Source organism: Saccopteryx leptura, chromosome 5 (assembly GCF_036850995.1).
Source record: "Saccopteryx leptura isolate mSacLep1 chromosome 5, mSacLep1_pri_phased_curated, whole genome shotgun sequence".
Taxonomy (NCBI): Eukaryota; Metazoa; Chordata; class Mammalia; order Chiroptera; family Emballonuridae; genus Saccopteryx; species Saccopteryx leptura.
Genome location: NC_089507.1, coordinates 118,069,603 through 118,090,371, shown reverse-complemented (window position 1 = coordinate 118,090,371; position 20,769 = coordinate 118,069,603). Strand labels below are relative to the sequence as shown.

The following is a 20,769-nucleotide window of genomic DNA, read 5'->3' as shown; positions in this document are numbered from 1 at the left end:
CTAGAACCCCAAGCCTAGAAAAGGCACCCACACAGCATGTGGATGTGAGAAGAGCTGGGTTTCTGTCTGCGAGAAAAAGAGGGAGCTCTCGGAGATGCAGATTGTCTTAAAGGGCCCACACAGAAAATCTTATTCACAGCCATGTACCAGGGGCTCAGGCAGAGGGAGAGCTGAGAGGACTAAAGTTGCATAAGGAGAGTGTAAATTTGGAGACCCAGGGAGTGACACTGTGGGAGATGGCCACCGGAACCCCTGTGCTGAGTCATTCTCCAATACTGCAGTCGCCATCTTTCTTGGGTGGAGCAGTCCCATCTTAGCAGCATCAGCCTGGGGAAAAGCAATGGCTCCACCTTCAGGAGTCACTCCTGCCCCAGTCATGAAGAATGGGTCATGCTGAGAAGCCAAGAAGCAGTGGGCGCATCAGTGACTCAGTTTTCTGGTACAGAGGCTGGAGCTTTCCCCCACACATTTCCAAGACTAGGACTGGTGTTTCCACCTCACAGAAGACTCAGTAGAAACTCTTGTACAGTGGGCAGACCACACCCCTGGGTCTCAGGGACCACATCCTACTGAGATCTGTAAAAAAGTTTGGACAGACTGACAGCTGGGGCTGAGGGGTGAAGCCACACCCATCACCCTTCCTAATCTCTGAATTGCTCCAGGCTCTAGACTCTAGCAGAGGTTTATTCAGTGTTCGAGCCCAACAAGCAGCCAGCAGACAGAGGATGCAGGAGGCAGGACTCGGGGAACTTTGACTTTCTAAGTGGACATCCTCCCAGGTTCAGTGTGGGTAAAAGCCAGCCTAGGTGGGCAGCTTGGTATTTCCATGAGCACCTGGGCCCAGCAGAGGCAGCCACAAACTCTGGATTGTTTGTAGCTCCAAGAAGGTTGCTGAGGGCCACTCATGGGCAGTGTCTTCCACTGGTCTGCATCAGGTTCCTGCCAGGGAGGCCCAGGGCAGGCACATCCAGCAGCCAGCTGTGGAGAGCATTGGTTCAGGATTTAACAACCCTTGCTAGAGTGGAATCCTAAGGAAAAGCACCTCACACCCGGCCCAGCTGAGGTGAGTTCCGCTTTTTGTGATGAGCATGAGCACAGCAGCTCATGTGCATTGGATCGGGTGGAGCTTTACAGTCACCTGGCCTGGGTGCTGGATATCCTGCCCCAATGGGCAAGATTCCACAGGGGGAAGGGAGAGAGGTTTGGAACATGGAGATTTAAAGTATGGGTCCCTGTGAGCCTATCGTTGGATTTGGTTGAGGGGCTTAGCCACTTTCTAGGGGGGAAGAGTCAATCCCAGGAAAGGACAATCTCAGTCTTTCTCCCTAAGACCAGGGTCTCATCAGCTGTAAGAACTTCAGCAGAGGGGACTGTTGGCCTCAATCTGAGCCCGCTGCTTACCTTGATGAGGAGAAATAAAATTTGAGTAACCAGCAGTGGCTGAGGAATTAAGCTCTGGATTAGGGGCTACATTCCCTGTACTGAGCTCCTGACCAAGAGACCCCTGATGTAGTGAGTCCCACTAATGTCATATTATCAACCTTAGCTGCCCTAACCCAACAAGATTGCAACCTGTAGAGGGCTTGGTTGGGTGAGGCCAGTCTGAGCCCACACAACAATCTTTCTAAAGAAGACTCTGTGGGAAGACCAGGCAGCTGCAAGAGGAGGTGAAGCAGCTCAAAAGTGGAGACAAATCTTACAGAGCTTAGGGCTTTTACGGAGCTGCTGTCATCTCTAAGTGGAATGAAGCTGATCCTTATACATAGGTTGGCCCCTCCCACACTACCCAGGCACAGAAAACGCAGACACAGTGAAAAGAGTAGTAGCTGCCAACAGGTAGCCTACAGTGGATTACAAACAATGGCTAATGCCAACACAAGAAGATCCAGAAGCAGCACAACTGGTAGTGGGTGGCAGACAGCACCAACCTTAGACTCAGCTAGCTACACAGCAGCACAACCCAAAGAGGAGTCTAGTAGGTGCCATACACTGTGGACAATAAATACTCCCCATAGGACAGACATTGCACAATTTATAATATACATGATCAATGACCCTTAAAGCCAGCCAGCCTGAAGGAATAAACATATCCATGGAAGAACCAACTGCATTCAATACTCACATAAAACAAGAAGGAAAATAGTACCCTCCAAAAGCATTCCTAGAACAAGGTGGCCTGGAGGGCACTACCACCAAGCCCAACTTCCTCATAAATATAACACACAAATTTCAAAATCAAACAGTGCTACCTAATACACAGAAAAAATGGGCAAAGAAATGTGACTCAAGTGAATCAACAAGAGAAATCCCCCAAAAAAGAACTAAATAAAATGGAAGTAACCAAACTACCAGATGCAGAGTTTAAAATAATAAATTTTAGGATGCTCAAGAATCTTAGAGCAACCAAGAAGGACATAATGAGCACCTAAATAAAGACATAGCCAAGTTCAAAAAGGACATTGAATCATAAAAAAGAATCAGTCAGAAATGACAAATACAATATCAGAAATGAAGACTGCATTAGAAGGAATCAACAGCAGACTGGATGAAGCAGAGGATGGAATCAGTGATTAGAGGACAAGATAAACAGAAGCATAGAAGCAGAACAGCAAAAGGAAAAGAGGCTCAAAAAGACTGAGGAAACTCTAAGAGACCTCTGTGACAACATAAAGAGAAGCAACATCTGCATCATAGGGGTTCCTGAAGGAGAAGAGAATGAACAAGGTATAGAGAACCTGTTTGAAGAAATCATAGTTGAAAGTTTCCCTAGATTGATAAAGGAAAAAGTCAAACAAGTTCAAGAGGAACAGAGAGTCCCATTAAAGAGAAACCCAAGGAAGCTTACACCAAGACACATCACAATTGAAAAGCCAAAGTTAAGAGACAAAGAAAGAATACTAAAAGTTGAAAGAGAAAAGCAGTTAATTACTTACAGTGGAGCCCCCATAGAGATGACATCTGACTTCTCAACAGAAACACTTGAGACCAAAAAGGAATGGCAAGAAATAGTCAAAGTGATGCAAAACAAGAACCTATAACCAAGACTATTTGATTCAGCAATGCTATTGTTAAAAATTGAAGGAGAAATAAAAAGCTTCACAGACTAAGACTCAATGAATTTATTACAAGCAAACCAGTACTGCAAAAAAATGTTAAGGGACCTGCTGTAAAAAGAGAAAAGGAAAAAAAATTTGAGAAAAAGAGGATTATAGATTTAAAGAATAAAATGGCAATAAATAAGTACATATCCTTAAATGTAAATAATAACCTTAAATGTAAATGGATTAAATGCTCCAATCAAAAGACATAGGGTAGCCTGACCAGGTGGTGGCACAGTGGATAGAGCATTGGACTGGGATGTGGAGGACCCAAGTTCGAGACCCTGAGGTTGCCAGCTTGAGCACGGGTTCATCTGGTTTGAGCAAAGCTCACCAGCTTGGACCCAAGGTTGCTGGTTCAAGCAAGGGGTTACTCAGTCTGCTGTAGCCCCACAATCAGGGCACATATGAGAGAGCAATCAATGAACAACTAGGTATTGCAATGAAAAACTAATAATTGATGCTTCTCATCTCTCTCCATTCCTGTCTGTCTGTCCCTATATATCCCTCTCTCTGGCTCTCTCTGTCTCTGTAAAAGAACAAACAAACAAACAAACAAACAAAAAAACATAGGGTAGCTGCATGGCTAAGAAAACAGGACCAATACATATACTGCCTACAAGAGACCCACTGCCGAATAAAAGATACACATAGACTGAAAGTGAAGAGATGGAAAAAAGTATTTCATGCAAATGAAAATGAAAAGAAAGCTGGGGTAACAACACTTATCTCTGACAAAATAGCCTTTAAAACAAAGGCTATAGTAAGGGATCAAGAAGGTCACTATGTAATGATAAAGGGAGCAATCAAACAGAAGGATATAACCATTGTAAATATTTATATGCCTAATATAGGAGTTCCTAAATATATAAAGCCGATTTTGATGGATATAAAGGGGGATATCGACAGCAATACTATAATAGTAGTAGGGGATTTTAATACTCCACTAACATCAATGTATAGATCCTCCAGACAGAAAATTAATGGAGAAACAGAAGCTTAAATGACATACTAGATCAACTGGATTTAATTTATATCTTCAGAACCTTTCACTCCAAAGCAGCAGAATATACATTCCTTTCAAGTACTCATGGTACATTCTTTAGGAGGGACCACATGTTAGGACACAAAACAAGTCTCAATAACTTTAAAAAGACTGAAATCATATCAAGCATCTTCTCTAAACACAATGGCATGAAACTAGAAATCAACTACAATAGAAAAACTAAAAAATATTCAAACATTTGGAGGCTAAATAGCATGTTATTAAATAATGAACGGGTTAATGAGATAAAGGAAGAAATAAAAAATTTCCTTGAAACAAATGAAAATGAACATACAGCAACTCAAAATTTATGGGACACAGCAAAAGCAGTCCTGAGAAGGAAGTTCAGAGCATTACAGGCATACCTTAAGAAGAAAGAAAAAGGTCAAGTAAACAACTTAACCCTGCATTTAAAAGAACTAGAAAGAAAAAAAGAAAGAACTAGAAAAAGAACAACAAATAAAGCCCAAAGGAAGTAGAAGGAAGGAAATAATAAAGATTAGAGTGAAAATAAATGACATAGAGTCTAAAAAAACAATACAAAAGATCAATGAAACCAAGAGCTGGTTCTTTGGAAAGGTAAACAAGATTGACGAACCATTAACCAGATTCATCAGGAAAAAAAGAGAGAGGACTCAAATAAATAAAATTAGAAATGAGAGTAAAGAAGTAACAAGTGACACAGCAGAAATACAAAAGATTGTAAGAAAATACTATGAAGATCTATATGCCAAAAAATTGAACAACCTAGGTGAAATGGATGAATTCCTACAAACCAACAATTTTCCAAAACTCATTCTGGAAGAATCAGAAAACCTAAACAGACCGATTACAACAAATGAAATTGAAACAGTTATCAAAAAACTCTCAGCAAGCAAAAGTTCTGGACTGGATGGTTTCACAGGCAAATTTTACCAAACATTCAAAGAACTAACATCTATTCTTTTCAAGCTAGTTCAAAATATTCAAGATGAGGGAAGACTTCCAAGGTCCTTTTATGAGGCAAGCATGATCCTCACTCCAAAACAGGTAAAGACACTACAAAGAAAGAAAACTATAGGCCAATATCCCTGATGAACTTAGATGCTAAAATTCTCAATAAAACATTAGCAAACCAGATCCAGCAATATATTAAAAAAATCATACATCATGAACAAGTGAAATTTATTCCAGGGAGGCAAGGCTGGTACAAATTTTGCAGATCAATAAATGTGACTCATCACATAAACAAAAGAAGAATAAAAATCACATGATTATATCATTAGATTCAGAAAATGCATTTGATAAAATCCAGCACCCATTTTTAATCAAAACTCTCAGCAACGTGGGAATATAGGGAACATACCTCAACATGATAAAGGTCATCTATGACAAACTGACAGCCAACAAGCAAAAATTAAAAGCAATTCCCTTAAGATCAGGAACAGAGCAGGTGTGCCCCCTTTCACCACTCTTATTCAACCTAGTTCTGGAAGTCCTAGCCACAGCAATCAGACAAGAAAAAGAAATAAAAGGCATCCAAATTGGAAAATAAGAAATAAAACTATCATTCTTTGCTGATGACATGATACTGTACATAGAAAACCCTAAAGTCTCAGTCAAAAAACTACTAGACCTGATAAATGAATTCAGCAAGGTGGCAGGATATAAAATTGATATTCAGAAATCAGTGGCATATTATACACCAACAATAAACTGTCTGAAAGAGAAATTAAGGAAACAATCCCCTTCACTGTCACAACAACAACAAAAACAAAGTATGTAGGAATGAATTTAACCAAGGAGGTAAAAGATTTGTACTCGGAAAATTATAAGACATTGAAAAAAGAAATCAAAGAAGATACAAACAAGTGGAAGCATATACCATGTTCATGGATAGGAACAATAAACATCATAAAAATGTCTATACTATATTATCTAAAGCAGTCTATAAATTTAATGTAATTGCTATTAAAATACCAATGGCATACTTCAAAGATATAGAAGAAATATTCCAAAAAACTTATATGGAACCAAAAAAGAACATGAATAGCCTCAGCAATCTTAAAAATGAAGAATAAAGTGGGAGATATCACATTTCCTGATATCAAGTTATACTACAAGGCCATAGCAATCAAAACAGCTAGGTACTGGCATAAGAATACACATACAGACTAATGGAACAGAACAAGGAATCCACCCACGCTTTTATGGTCAATTGATATTTGACAAATAAAGTAACAGCATACAGTGGAGCAAAGACAGTCTTATTAATAAATGGTGTTGGGAAATTGAATAGTTACATGCAAAAAAATGAAACTAGATGACCAACTTACACCATTCACAAAAATAAACTCAAAATGGATAAAAGACTTAAATGTGTAAGTCACAAAACCATAAACATATGGAAAGAAAACATAGGCAATAAACTGTCCAATATCTCTTATAGCAATATTTTTGCCAATTTATCTCCACGGGCAAGTGAAATAAAGGACAAAATAAACAAATGGGACTATATCAAACTAAAAAGCTTTTGCACAGCAAAAGACACCATTAACAAAATAAAAAGACAACCTACATGATGGGAGAACATAATCGCCAATATGTCTGATAAGGGGTTAATAACCAAAATTTATAAAGAACTTCTAAAACTCAACACCAGGAAGGTAAATAATCCAATTAAAAAATAGGCAAAAGAACTGAATAGAACTTCTCCAAAGTGGACATACAGATGGCCAATAGGTATATTGAAAAAATGTTCAATGTCACTAATCATCAGAGAAATGCAAATTAAAATTACAATGAGATATTATCTCACACCTGTCAGAATGGTGCTCATTAACAAATCAACACACAATAAGTGCTGGCGAGGATGTGGAGAAAAAGGAGCCCTCCTGCACTGCTGGTGGGAATCAGACTTGTACAGTCACTGTGGAAAACAGTATGGCATTGCCTTAAAAAATTAAAAATGAAACTGCTTTTTGACCCAGCTATCCCACTTTTAGGAACATATTATATCTTAAGATTACCAAATCTCTGATTCAAAAGAAGTTATGCATTCTCATGTTTACTGTGGCATTGTTTACAATAGCCAAGATCTGTAAACAGCTCAAGTATCCATCAGTGGACAAGTGAATTAAAAAGCTTTTACATGGCCATGAAAAAGAAGAAAATCTTACCTTTTGCAACAGCATGGATTGACCTGGAGATTATTATGCTAAATGCAATAAGTCAGGCAGAGAAAGACAAATATCGTATGATCTCACTTATATGTGGAATCTAATGAAGAACGTGAACTGAGGGATGGAATAGAGGCAGAGGCGGGGTCACAGGGAGCAGAGGGACAGCTGTCAGAGGGAAGGGGGATGAGGGGATGGCATCAGAGAAGGTGAAGAGATTAGTGAAAGTATATATACATAACACATATGTACAGATAACAGGACCACAAATCCTAGAGGGAAGAGGGGAGGGAGTTTGGGGGACGGGTGCAAAAGGGGTGTTATGGGGGACATGAGGGTGGGGGGGTAGGGGAGTTATATTGAGTGAGACACTTGAATCCATGTTAACACAATAAAATAATAATAGAAATTTAACAAATAAAAATAAATACCATTAAAAAATGCAAGAACAGAAGCGCTTTAATTGAGGTGCATCCTTGGATGAAGCAGAAAGGGACCCAAAGGAAAATAGAAGCTTGGAAGTTAGTTAAAGAGTTCTCAAAGGAAACCACATATCACAAGAGTTATGTGCCCAGGATGCCGGTCAACCACTTAGAAAAAGTCTTACCTTTAGGAAGTGCAGTTAAAAGCTTAGCATCAACACTTCTTTTGCAGTTAGCAAGTTGTTCTTTATCTTCAAGCAAGAACTCCTTCTGAAAGCTAAAAATTTCTCCATTAATAAAATGTTAAAAGTCAAGACATGATCAAGATCTATGATACTATGTAAATCAACATAGATGATATAATTTAGATACATGACACTAAGTAAAACAATGTACAAACATAAAAATTATGCTACTGTTATATATACTTAAATATGCATATATAGGTCATAAGTAAAAAGTTTTATTTGTGGGAATTTATTGGTAACCTAGTCATGCTAATATGATATTTTGATACAACTGATCATTTTTTCTTTTTCTTTTTTTGATTTTTATTTACTGATTTTAGAGAGAAGAGAGAGAGAGAGAGAGAGAGAAGGGAGGAAGAGTGGGAAGCATCAATTCGTAATAGTTGCTTCTTGTATGTGCCTTGACCGGGCAAGCCCGGGGTTACAAACCGGTGACCTCAGCATCCCAGGTCTACACTTGATCTACTGCCATCACAGCTCAGGCAAACTGAATCATTTCCTTTGTTGAGGCAGGCGGCATGGCACAGGGTGGCACCACCTTGGTCTAGTCACCAACAGCAGCTTCGGTGTGGATTACCACATGACTTCTCTGGGCTACACCTTCTTTCTCAGAAACCCAGCAACTGGTTTAGGTGATGTACATGCTTTCCTATTCTAAAATTACATTACAGTAACAACCAAGAAGTCAAAGCAAGGAGAATAGGTCTAATAGCCTCATAAAAATGTGTCTGGGAAGAACCACAGAGGAAAAGACAAAGGACACAAGTAAAGAGACAGAGCATTTGCTACATCCTCCCTGCTGTGCTAAAGGAGGGAGGTGCTTCAACTCATTCATCCTCACCAGATGCTGTGCGGCAGGAACCAGTGCTGCTTCAGTAGATGTTTAACAACTGCCTCCTGCCCTCTGTGCACCTCTACTCCATCCCAAGTCACCCACTGTGCACTATGCCTGGCTGTGTAAATACCCCACTATGGCCTCTTTTCAGGCGCCCACAGGACTCACTGAGCGCAGACCCTGGCACAGACGCACCGTGGCTGTGCAGGCACCATGCGCTGGCCCCGGCACACCGCCACAACGATGGTCAGCCTTAGTTTACATGCTGGGAAACAGCTAAATGACTTGCCCAAGGACATCGATTTGCAAGAAGGGTACATGAGATACAAATTTAGCCCCTGCTCTAACTTGGTGGCAGCTGCAGCCCCAGGACTGCTGTACCCACAACCTCACGGTCCTCCATGGGAACGCACCTGGGGTTGGGCATGCTGGTGCTGCTGCCTCGGAGGAAGAAAACACACCTAGGAAAATGGAAAACTAGTGTTCCCTAGTGATCCGATCAGCTTCAGAGAGGTGAGCAATCGGCCTAAAAATGCACTCAGTGCCAAGCTGACATTCCTTATGTATTTATTGGTCCTCCACCTGTGTTCCTGCTCTATAGGGTATCCTTCACAGGGGCCTGAGAGTAGATGGAGGAGGACGCTGTGCATCCTGCATACATGGGTCACCTGGATGACTTCTCTCCCATATAAAAATCAAATGTCCAGGAACCTGCATGCATTCCACAGTGGGGCACAACATCCCATCTTCCTAGAACCAGGTTCTGAAGCCTTCATCATTGTTTGAGTGTGGTATGGCTTTTATTCACAAATAGGAGTGCTGTGCATTCATATAATTTAATAAAATGTCTTGAAATAAGTCGTATTTGTAAACCATGCTCCAGATGGCTTAAAAAGAGACTTGGGCTCCTGCTTAGGTCAGATACATAGAATTAGCACAGACTTTTGAACAGTGAGTTGTAATGCAGTAATGACTCCTTTCAGGTGCATGAGTTAGTTTAAACCTAACAAATTAAATAACCACAGAAATGAGCCTACTTAAGGAACAACATGCTATTTTAATGGACTAACCAATTGTTAGACATCTTCATTAAGGTCTGTACTTTGTTTGGGAAACTGAAAATCTCAGTGGAAAAAAAAAGTACATGAAAATGATTCAATCCCTGAAATATTCAGCTTCTTAAGCCATTGACTTGGGGGGGCAAATATTATCTCATTATTTTCAAAAACAAACATCTATATGTTTCTATTTCCCCTCTTTATTTTATCCTGCTTATCATAAAGCCACTAATGAAGACTAAGAAATCACCCCCAAGTTAAAGATTCCGCCGAACATTTAGAGTGGAGTTCACAAATCGTCACCCGCCAGCCCCTGGCTCCATGCTCACTCTACGTTCTTGAAACAGGCTGCAAATAGTGTCAGCACCAATAACACAACAGCCTTTCACAGTTGGCTGGAAAGCAAAAAAAAGTGGAGCACTATTAGGAACATGATTCAGACCTCTGCAACGGGCTCACTGTAAACATTGTCGCCTCTCCAGTGTCGCAGTCTGTCCAACCTGGCTGCATCCTCCGCCGATGGCCATTTCCTCAGGGAAGACCCTCTGACCTGGTGCCTGTCCCACCTGGCACCGAATCCACATTATGCATCCCGGGGTTATTCTCTCGCACTGTACCCTTATTTCTACTTGTAGGACATATCACAAGTGTCTGTTTTCATTAAAATAACTGGTTCGTAACAGTAGTTTTAGAAATCAATAAAAATGTGTTGGATGAATGAATGAATGACTACAACAAAACACTTTCAATGTATGCTACAGCATACTTGGAAGCATTTTACATCTACATTTTACACACTATTGGTGTGATAGGGGCACACAGAATTTTAAATACCGAGAATAATTAGAAGGGCATATATTTAATAATGTCAGTTATAAGCTTCTTTCCTCCCTCCTTCCCTTCCTTCCTTCATTTCCTTCCTTCATCTTTAGAATACATGATTGGGAAGACACCTCTCCTATTACCTTGGCTCACCTCACATGTGTGAGTGAAATCAGCATATCTGCATATGTTTATAAAGTCATTCTATATGTAAGTCTCCACCTTGAAGGTAAACTTTTATTATTGGAATCACGTGGCTGCCTTTACATCTTGTTCTTGCTTCTATCATCTCCCTCATTCTTATTCCAACTAAAGGTCTGGTAACATCTGATGAAGCAGATGAGCAGGTAGAAAGATAGAGGAGAATGGCTTAGAAGGGGTGGCTCTGACTCATGTAACAAAAGCTGTAACTGAGGTAAGACCCCTCAAATCATTATGAAACCATATTTTGAAAAAAGTCGTATCTTGGCCATGGCTAGTCATTTCAGTGGATAGAGCATCGGCCCAGCATGCAGACGTCCGGGTTCAATTCCTGGTCAGGGCACACAGCAGCAACCATCTGCTTCTCATCCCCTTCCTTTCTCTCTTCTCTCTCTCTTCCCCTCTTGCAGCCAATGGCTCAGTTGGTCCAAGTGTCGGCTCTAGGCACTGAGGATAGCTCAGTTGATTTGAGCATCAGCCCCAGACGGGGGTTGCTGGGTATCTCCTGGTCAGGCATGCATGAATCTATCTATGTATCTCCTCTCCTCTTACTTAAAAAAAAAAAGAAAAAAGTCATGCCTCTTTTCTGGATTTTTTATATCCAAGGGTAAAGTCAGCAGGGTAAATGCAGGTAAAACATGCCACTAAAGGATTCTGAACCACTTCTGAACAAGTAGCTCTTTCTGATCATCTGATGGCTGGTGAACACACACGCCCAACAGCGCCCTAACAGCAGCCTCCCCTCCCTTTCCTGAGTCAGAGGAACAGGAGTGGCATTGCTGCTGGCCCACTCCAGACTCAGTTGCTCAGCTGAGCACTAAGTCCCTGATGCCACACCCCACTCTTCCCTAGGGTCGTCCCCTCTGGGAGAAGGGGCTCTGCCCGGACCACCTTCGCAGGCCTCAGTGGATTCCATAGCTCAACCAAATGGTCCCATATTTCAGTATAAAACCATATCCCCATATAGAACTAAAGTAAGTTCTAGTTTTCATTTTTTAATTATAATTTTAAAAGTTTCTAATATTAAGAGGAACCTTTTACATTTTTATCTATCTCCATTTCCTCTGAAATAGAGCTCCCTCTTCATGACTCATTTTCTCACTCTGCTTCAATAACCTGAGCTTGCCACCAGTTTCCATGATATATTTTTTAATGTGTCCCATTAACCTACTTAAATGTCCAGCAGTAGCAACAAGGAGAAATTTTGTTGAAGTGAGAGCAGGCTATTCTGCTGTCATTACCTTCTATCTTTTAGAAAATGTGGGACCTGCTATTACAATAACTCTTCTGCAATCTCCTTACGCCCTTACTGAAGTTTAAATGACAAGATATGGGAATCCAAAACCCATTACTTCACATTTTCACCTCTGGTGCCTGGTTGCTTCGATTTCTTTGAAGGAGGCAGGCTCTGGTATCTGCAGCCCATTCTACACGCAGCACAACGGCAAGGAGGCTGTCATTCTCACAGGTGCACGGGGGATAATGCCCACCATGTTAGAAAGTCTATGCTTCTCTGAGCCTCTCTCCATGGAAGTGTCTGACCTTCACATTGTCTGCTTTTCTTATCCTTGAATGAGCAATAACTTCCTGTCTCCCTTCCCACGTATTCCCTTTTCTTTGCCATTAGAGCTAAACCAACTTGCTAGGGACATACTGGGAACTAAGCTGCTGTGGTCTGAATATCTGTGTCTCACTCTCAATCCATCTGTTGAAATCCTAATTCCTCAAGGAATGATATTAGGAGATGGGCCTTTGGAAGATGATTAGGTCACAAGAATGGAGCCCTCATGAATGAGAGTGGTGCCCTTACGAGACCCAGACAGTCTCCTATACTATTCTGTCAAGTGAGGCTACAAGACATCAGCAGTTGACAACCTGGAGGAGGGCCTCCCCCCACCGTGCTGACACCCTGATTTCAGACTCCAGCCTCCAGAACTGTGAGGAGCAAAGTTCTGGTATTTGTAAGCTATGCGGTATATGTCACAGAAGTCTGAACAGACTAAAACAGAAGCCTTAGATCCTGTCCAAAACATGGCAAAGACAAGAAGTAGGGGAAACTGTGTCAAGCACTAGAAAAAGAAGATTTCATGAGTCAAATGAAACAACCTTCCTGATGACCCTGGCTCATCACTGCTCTAGTTTACCTGATACTGAAATGTGAATGAAATTCATCGAGGTGATAGCCCCTCTCCTATGTTCACAAGATCAATCCTGACATTTTCCAGTGCAAAGCCAGGTTTAGCCCGGTGAGGACAGAAGGCAGACAACTGTGTATTCCAATGCTATAGAAATGCAAACCTTTTAAAGTAAAGAAATAGTATCATACATAAACATTAGGAACAAGAACATCTGAGTGGAGTTAGGGGTCCCTTAGCTTAAGGAAAGGTAGGTTGAGATCCATGCCTGTGTGTGAGGGATAAGCTAAGAAGCACCTGAGATACAGCTATCTTGTTTGGCACAAACTCTAACTTTTACATTATCTTATATCAGGGATTATGTACCATGGAGTTTTAGCATATTAGGTAAGTTTAATTAGTACCTATAATATCCTATAGCCAAAGGAACTGAAATGCAGAAAGGTTAAAAGTGCAGGGATGAAGTCAGGTAGACAGATGGGTGGAGGTATGGAGGGAGGAAAGAATGGAAGGAAAGTGAAAGGGAGAAAAGAAGGAGAAATAAGCCTAAATCCTTTCTTTTTTAAAAAAATTTATTTATTAAATTTAATGCAGTGACATTGATAAATCAGGGTACATATGTTGAGAGAAAATATCTCTAGATTATTTTGACATTTGTGCTGTATACCCCTCCCCCAAAGTTAAATTGTCTTCTGTCACCTTCTATCTGGTTTTCTTTGTGCCCCTCCCCTCCCCCAACTCCTCTCTCCTTCTTCACCCCATCCCCCCTCCCCCCACCCCCCACCCCTGTTGCCATCACATTCTTGTTCATGTCTCTGAGTCTCATCTTTATGTCCCACCTATGTATGGAATCATATAGTTCTTAGTTTTTTCTGATTTACTTCTTTCGCTCAGTATAATGTTATCAAGGTCTATCCATGTTGTTGTAAATAATCCAATGTCATCATTTCTTATGGCTGAGTAGTATTCCATAGTATATATGTACCAAAGCTTTTTAATCCACTCGTCCTCTGACGGACACTTGGGCTGTTTCCAGATCTTCGCTATTGTGAACAATGCTGCCACAAACATGGGGGTGCATTTCTCCTTTTGGAGCTGTTCTAAATCCTTTCTTAAAACATCAAAAGCTCCCTGACTTGATGGACTGATTGCAAAAGGACATCCCATGCTTAGAGGCAGGTATGAGAAAAACAAGATAAAAGCTCTTCATGAGTTTGCGGTTCTGTAAACAGTATTAAGTGCATGAGAAAGAATCTTTGCTGGCTGAACGTGCTGTGAAATGAGCTGGCTAATGAGTTTCTATTTTCACAAATCAAACTCTGGAGAGAACATATACTGACAAACACTTACATGCATAAATTGGAAATTTTGGAAATAAATTTAAAAGCCACTACAAATCTGCAAAACAAAAGTCCTTGAGTGAAGAGCACTTTACCTTGGAACTTTTCTTTGACATGGGAATCCAATAAAGCATAAGTTTTTCTTGTTGAAATCTAAGAAGAAGGAAAGAAAGAAAGAAAGAAAGAAAGAAAGAAAGAAAGAAAGAAAGAAAGAAAGATTGAGAAAACTACACAGTTAAAAAAAAACTCAATGTGAAAGAAAATTCTTTAAACTCCTCTTAAATGTATCATTTAAGAAAAAGAAAACCATTAACCAGACAAGAATAATGAATAAAAAAAAAATGACACCTTCTAAGAACAAACTCAACAATACACATTTTACACAGGCGAGATTTGCTTGGTTTTCTCTAGTAAAAGAATCTCAACATAATCTGAGGGTAAAAAAAATCACATATTTAAATGCTATCATTTAAATTCATATAGCTACAAGAGTAACAGTTATACACTTATACTCAGGAGAAAAAATGTTTTAAATTTTGGCCAAGGTAACCAGAAAGGTCATCACCGTCTGGAATATTTGAGATGCTTTTAAAGGCTGTGTGGGGAGGAGGCTTGGGAAGGGGCTGAGGAAAGCTGGGGAATGCTTCTGCTATGTTTTTACTGCCCTCACTGAATCCTAAATAATAACAACACATCAAATAAACCACTCATTTACTTGTGAAGACAACATAGATGCTACGCAATGCCAGTTGGGAACAATCCCACACAGCAAAAGCACACATCCAAGCGAACCAGTTAATCAAAACCGCGTGCAGTTATCACTGGTCTGGTGGCAAGTCATCAGTGTTGCAGCTTTGGGCAGAGAAATCATCTGTCCACCAAGAAAGCCACAGGTAGACACTTAGAGAAACCTTCCGCAAGGACATGCCTTTCTCTGGTTAATGTTTGGGGTCAGAAGCCCAAGGAAGAGGAGGTACAAAACACACCACATGCTGACATGTCATTATCCATCAAAATATATTCAGTATCCTAGAATTTGGAAAGTCTGACCAACTAGAGGAATAGGAGAAAATGAAAAGTATACTGCTTTTATCCTGATTATAGAAATACCCTGTTATATATATATGTTTTACAATGAGCACTCAGTTGAAAAGCTATCACATACTACAGAAGAGAATTACTGAGGCCTGAAGGATCCCAATCACTACCTAACAGTGCATTTGTGTTAGAATATACTTTTCTATACTGTGGCTGAATTTCACATGTGACATTCAAAACAACCTCAGCGCTTGCTTCATTTGCACACGGTCAGAGTCCTGAATTTGTGACACCCCTTCAGCGGTTAAATCGAGAGCACAGATTTGCCTGTGCTGCAAAGAAAGCCTCTAAAAAAAAAAAAAAGAAAGAAAAAGACAACACTTTGTTCCAAACTGCTCCCTATGAAGATTTAATAAAAAGACACTCACCACCGCCTACTGGAAATAATTTAATATATAGCACTGGGTTTAGAAAAATAGTTTAGCTAAAGTTCAGAACTTGATCCAAAGTTTGGGCATTCCAACTGAACTGACTTTTTTTTCCCCTACAGGAAGGCTTTTGTGGTTTTGTAATATCTTTAAGTTATAACAGAGAAAGAAAAAAAAATCACGTTTTTCAGCAATCCCAAGGTAAGCTCATTTATAAGCTCAATTTAGTTACAGTGCCTTCTGGGAAAACAGCAGAGCTAACTGGAGGCAGGGAAGACAAGGGGAACTGGAAGGCATTCTTTATTTTATAAAAGACGCACAGAAGGCCCTGGCCGGTTGGCTCAGTGGTAGAGCGTCGGCCTGGCGTGCAGAACTCCCGGTTCGATTCCCGGCCAGGGCACACAGGAGAAGCGCCCATTTGCTTCTCCACCCCTCCCCCTCTCCTTCCTCTCTGTCTCTCTCTTCCCCTCCCGCAGCCAAGGCTCCATTGGAGCAAAGATGGCCCGGGCGCTGGGGATGGCTCCTTGGCCTCTGCCCCAGGCGCTGGAGTGGCTCTGGTAGCAACAGAGCGACGCCCCGGAGGGGCAGAGCATCACCTCCTGGTGGGCAGAGCGTCGCCCCCTGGTGGGCAGAGCGTCGCCCCCTGGTGGGCGTGCCGGGTGGATCCCGGTTGGGCGCATGCGGGAGTCTGTCTGACTGTCTCTCCCCGTTTCTAGCTTCAGGAAAAAAAAAAAAAAGACGCACAGAAGCCCATTTACGATCTCTCTCGTCTTACCTTGTTTCTCAGGGAACTTGAGTGCTCCTAGATAGGCGGAAAACCCTGGATTCCTGATCATGGTCACACATGGGAAGCCTGGCCACAGAGCCTACTCTACCGTGATTCTCCACCTGCCAGCAGTAGCCCGTGGCCGTCTCACCAGCTCTGGGATGAGATTGCTCCCAGAGCTGGGCAAGCGCAATCATGCCCCCGCGTCCTTGTCCTTGAGAGCATCGTGAAGGCATGGCGACAGGCTGCGGCTGTCAGGCTGTGAGCGGGAATCAGGCTGGTGGAGGCTGGGGCACACTGGCTCCTGGAATAGGCACATACATACACACACACACACACACACACACACACACACACACACACAGCCTCTCGATGTTCTGGGAGGGAGGGAGGCTGCCTAACAAGCAAAACACACACACACACACACACACACACACACACACACACACACACACACACACAGCCTCTCGATGTTCTGGGAGGGAGGGAGGCTGCCTAACAAGCAAAACACACACACACACACACACACAAACACACACAAACACACACACAGCCTCTCGATGTTCTGGGAAGGAGGGAGGCTGCCTAACTACTCCCAGGCTGCTTGGAGTGGGTTCTGCTAGGTTAAATGAAATATTTTACCTAACTGGGAGCCAAAACCCCAAAGTTCACGTTGATGAACAACATATGAATGGAATTATGGGGAAAGAGAAAAGCAGATTGTATGAGAGGCTCAGAAATTTAAATTTGAGGCAGAAGCTCTTAAATGAAGCACTCTCTGTTTGACTGCCCTTTGTGTATTTCATTACCATCTCTCAAAAAAGAGGCTTGATGTTCTCAGGGCAGGTTTCAGTCCCGTTTGCTTCCCAAGGGGAAGGCACAGAGACTCTCTCGTCTGACCTTGTTTCTCAGGGAACTGAGTGCTCCCTGCGCCCCACATGCAGAGCCCTCCCCCATCAACATCACTCACCAGAGTAGTGAGTTTCAGCACCACTGGTTAAAGAGACAACCTTCGCTCCCTTGTATTGGTTATGTCCTTGGACATAGCTCACCAAGGATGAACCCACATGACACACCCACGACCCAGTTTATGCCTTCAGGCCCCTGTTGGTGCTCTACTCTCCCTGGGTTTGGACAAACACATAATGACATGTATCCACCTTTACATCATCTTACAGACTATTTTCATTGCCGTAAAAATCCCCTGTGCACTGCCTTCATCGAAGTACTCCCCGATCTTTTTCATGACTCCATAGTTTGGTCTCTTCCAGAATGTCATGGAGCTAGAACCTTACAGTATGTCGCTTTTTCAGGTTGCCTCCTTTCACTCAGTTATATGCATTTAAGATCCCTCCATGTCTTTTCATAGCCGGACACGGCTCAGTTTCTTTTGAGTGCTGAATACTGTTCCGTTGTCTGGCTGGGCCACAGTTCGTTTATCTGTTCACCTGCTTTGAGGTTTTGGCAATCTATGAATAAAGCTGGTATGAATATTCTCATGCAGGTTCTTCAGTAGCTATCCGTTTTCAAACTCTGTGGGTATCAAGGAGCACAATGGCCGGGTCATAGAGTGTGTATCATTTTGTAAGACACTGCCACACTGTTTCCCCAAGTGGCTGTAGTATTCTGCATCCCCACCAGCAATGAACGAGAGCACTGCGGCTCCACACCCTCTCCAGAATTTGGTGATGTCAACGTTCTGGGTTTTTGCCATTCTAATGTGTGTGCAGTGGTGTCTCATCATGGTTTTGATTTGCATTTCCTGGTGACACATGATGGGGAGCATCTTTTCATATGATTATTTGTCGTCTGTATATCTTGTTTGGTGAGGGGGTCTGTTTACGCCTTTGGCCCATTTGTCTCGGGTTGTTTGTTTTCTGACTGTTGAGTTTTAAGGAATCTTTGTGCATTTTACATAACAGATGTGTCCTCTGCAAATATTTTCCCAGTCTGTGTGTGGCTTTTCCACTTCTCTTGGTATTGTTTTTGCAGAACATTATTTTAATGAAGTTCAGCTTATCGGTTATTTCTTTTGCGAATCATGATTTTGGCACCACACCTAAACAGTCATGGCCAGACACAAGGCACTCCAGGATTCCTCTACACCATCACCTGGACTTTAATATTTTTGTGTTTTACATTTAGGCTCAAGATCGATTCTGAGTTCATTATCGTGAAAGGGGTAAGGCCAGGTCTGGATTCCTTTGTCTGCCCCTGGGTGCCCAGCTGTTTCAGCACCATTGGTTAAAGAGACAGCCTTTGCTCTCTTGTATTGCTTGTGAGTTTCTGCACTGAGAAGCCACCACTCCTTGTATGGGCTTGTATGTCCAGTATTGTGCCCTGTGTCCCCCCACCCCATGGACTCAAGAAGAGTTGATTTTTTAGTCTGTTCAGCTTTTTATGTGTTAGGATGGGGCAGTGACTTCCAAGCTCCTTCCTGCAGAACCAGTCACCCTGGAGCCCCCTTGTTTATTTTAAGTGCAACCTGTAGCTGGTAGAACCATGCTGTGATCATGCAATTCCAAGAAAAATGTACAATAATTAGATATTGACCCTTAGTGCTCAAGGGGACATTAAAGAGAATCTAACAAGATGAAGAGACACAGGACTAGAGGAGAAACTTACTCTTGGGCGTCGCTCGGTTAGGGATGCAGCCATCGGGTCCTGGGGAGGTGACATCAAGAACATGATTGGCCCTCACATGCCCCCACCAGGAGGCAGGGGACCCTGCGTATGTCCATCTTTGCATCTTTAGTACTGAACTTTAGTTGGTGCATAGCAGGCCTACAGTGAATGTTTGCTGAATAACTGTACAAAGTAATGGAACCATCTTCTCTAAAAGCTAGAGATCACACTACAAAAATGATTTGAAATGATTTTATATTCTGCTTTCAAACCATATTGACCTGAACTAATTTCTAAGCTACAAACAAATGACTTGAAAAGGAAGAATGACATGCTGAAGGAATGCAGGCACGTCCACAGAGGGCACGTCAGCGAGGAGCTGCAGGGGCCAGGGTGACACTGTGCTTTCTCTGTGCTGCTGACCACTCCAACTCTTATCAAGTGGGAAGAAACAGGGCAAATCGAACAGTCACAGGAAACTCAGCAAGGAACACCGACGTGCTGCTGATGACACTGTGGGAGAAACCTGGATGAGAGGCCCGGGCTAACTGGGAACACAGAGGAAGAGGGAGGTGTTGGGAGGAGGTGGGAGGGGAGGACATCATGGCAGCAGCTGACTCTAGAGATGAATAATCAGGTGAGATAAATAGTAGTATGCTCATAAATAACCTTTTATAAAAACAGTAAAAAATAAAAACAAAAACAGAGTATCACTTGTGCATCACAATTTATGTCTCTGAAAATGACTCTGTTCCTAGAATTCTCAATTAGAATTATCCTAAGTGAATGAAAATGCTTCTTTGAATTATGAAGGATTAACTCTAACTTAAATTTTTAAGCTGACATTCCAGTATGGAATAAAAAAGAATTTGGATATCCTCGTTAAGTTGGCAACAGTATTTTACTAGGATGCCTTGCTCTACCTATCAATTATGACACAAGGTGGACAGATTTAAATATGGCTTGATGGTCAAGAAGGAAAAACACCTTTCCTTCTCTCTCTGTGCTTCCTCTGTGGCTCATCAAACCAAAACGTTCCTGCCCAAAAACGTCCCCTACCTCCTCACTAAGGATCACAGATCTCTAAGGGCAACACCTGAGATTCAGCCCTGGGGTCAACGCCCGCGCAGTGCCTGGCTCAGAGTGGGGTGTGTGTGTGTGTGTGTGTGTGTGTGAGACACAGCCTGGAGGAATGACAGAATGAATGAGTCACTCAAGCAGACAAGCCATGCAGTCTCCTCTACTCTTCTTCGTCCTCAGCCAAGCTCTTCAGTTTAGTTTAGTTTTTATTTATTTTAAATTATAGTGTACCTTTAATAAGCCAATTCTATTTCTTCAATCAGCAGCACAGAGGAAAAGCATTACCAGTCCTTCTTAACTGGAGATTCCCACTAAAGCCTTGTGTTTGCTTGTTTTTTCTCTAAAATGTGAAGCCATGAAGTAGAACATAAATATTTGTGTGTGTTGGAAGAAACGAGAAGATGTTAGAATTTCCCAGGATGGGAGGGAACAAAAAAAACCAGAGCAACTGATCCGGGGAAGAAGGATCA

The 20,769-nt window shown here is 41.9% G+C and overlaps 1 protein-coding gene across 1 annotated transcript in view; it reads right to left on the bottom strand.

Annotated features, from left to right (window-relative positions):
* Nucleotides 1-20,769, bottom strand: part of SVIL (supervillin) — a 193,996-nt gene that overhangs the window by 103,819 nt on the left and 69,408 nt on the right. The window contains exons 3-4 of the mRNA XM_066386805.1: nucleotides 14,458-14,515; nucleotides 7,909-8,000 (exon numbers count right to left, since the gene is read on the bottom strand). Coding sequence (XP_066242902.1) covers nucleotides 7,909-8,000; nucleotides 14,458-14,515 — 150 coding nt within the window. The remainder of the gene's footprint in view (nucleotides 1-7,908; nucleotides 8,001-14,457; nucleotides 14,516-20,769) is intronic.